Source organism: Priapulus caudatus, unplaced genomic scaffold (assembly GCF_000485595.1).
Source record: "Priapulus caudatus unplaced genomic scaffold, Priapulus_caudatus-5.0.1 Scaffold26667, whole genome shotgun sequence".
In the NCBI taxonomy this organism is placed as follows: domain Eukaryota; kingdom Metazoa; phylum Priapulida; class Priapulimorpha; order Priapulimorphida; family Priapulidae; genus Priapulus; species Priapulus caudatus.
This window is the reverse complement of record NW_014603727.1, coordinates 1-426: the sequence shown is the minus strand read 5'-3', so window position 1 is coordinate 426 and position 426 is coordinate 1. Positions and strand designations below refer to the sequence as shown.

Sequence of the window (426 nt, the reverse complement as noted above, 5' to 3'; positions counted from 1 at the left end):
CACAGCGTCGCGCCCAAATCCATCATCGCTTGGGTGTAATCGCGGTGCTGCGAGGCGGGCAAATGTTGCTCTGCGACCGCCCATAATTGTTTCAACACCGCTGCCTTGCCCGTCCAGCCTTCAATGGCGTGGTAACGGCTTAAGACACGTTTGACATTGCCATCTAAAATAGCGTGTGATTGTTGCGAAGCAAGGGATAAAATAGCCGCCGCCGTAGAACGGCCAATACCCGGTAAGGTTTGCATCTGCTCCAAGTTATCAGGAAATACGCCTGCAAACTCATCACATACCCTTTTTGCCGCTTTATGCAAGTTCCGCGCGCGGGCGTAATAGCCTAAACCAGACCACAGTTTTAATACCTGATCTTCATCCGCCTCCGCCAATGCCTGCACATCAGGAAATTGCTGGGTGAAATTCAGAAAATAC

At 51.2% G+C, this 426-nt stretch overlaps 1 protein-coding gene across 1 annotated transcript; it reads right to left on the bottom strand.

Moving 5' to 3' along the window:
* Positions 1-6: 6 nt before the first annotated feature.
* LOC106820583 (A/G-specific adenine glycosylase-like) lies at positions 7-401 on the bottom strand (the record flags this gene model as incomplete). The annotated part of the gene is made up of 1 exon (XM_014825091.1): positions 7-401. A coding segment is annotated over one exon (395 nt), but the record flags the coding sequence as incomplete, so codon positions are not given.
* Between the last annotated feature and the right edge of the window lie 25 nt (positions 402-426).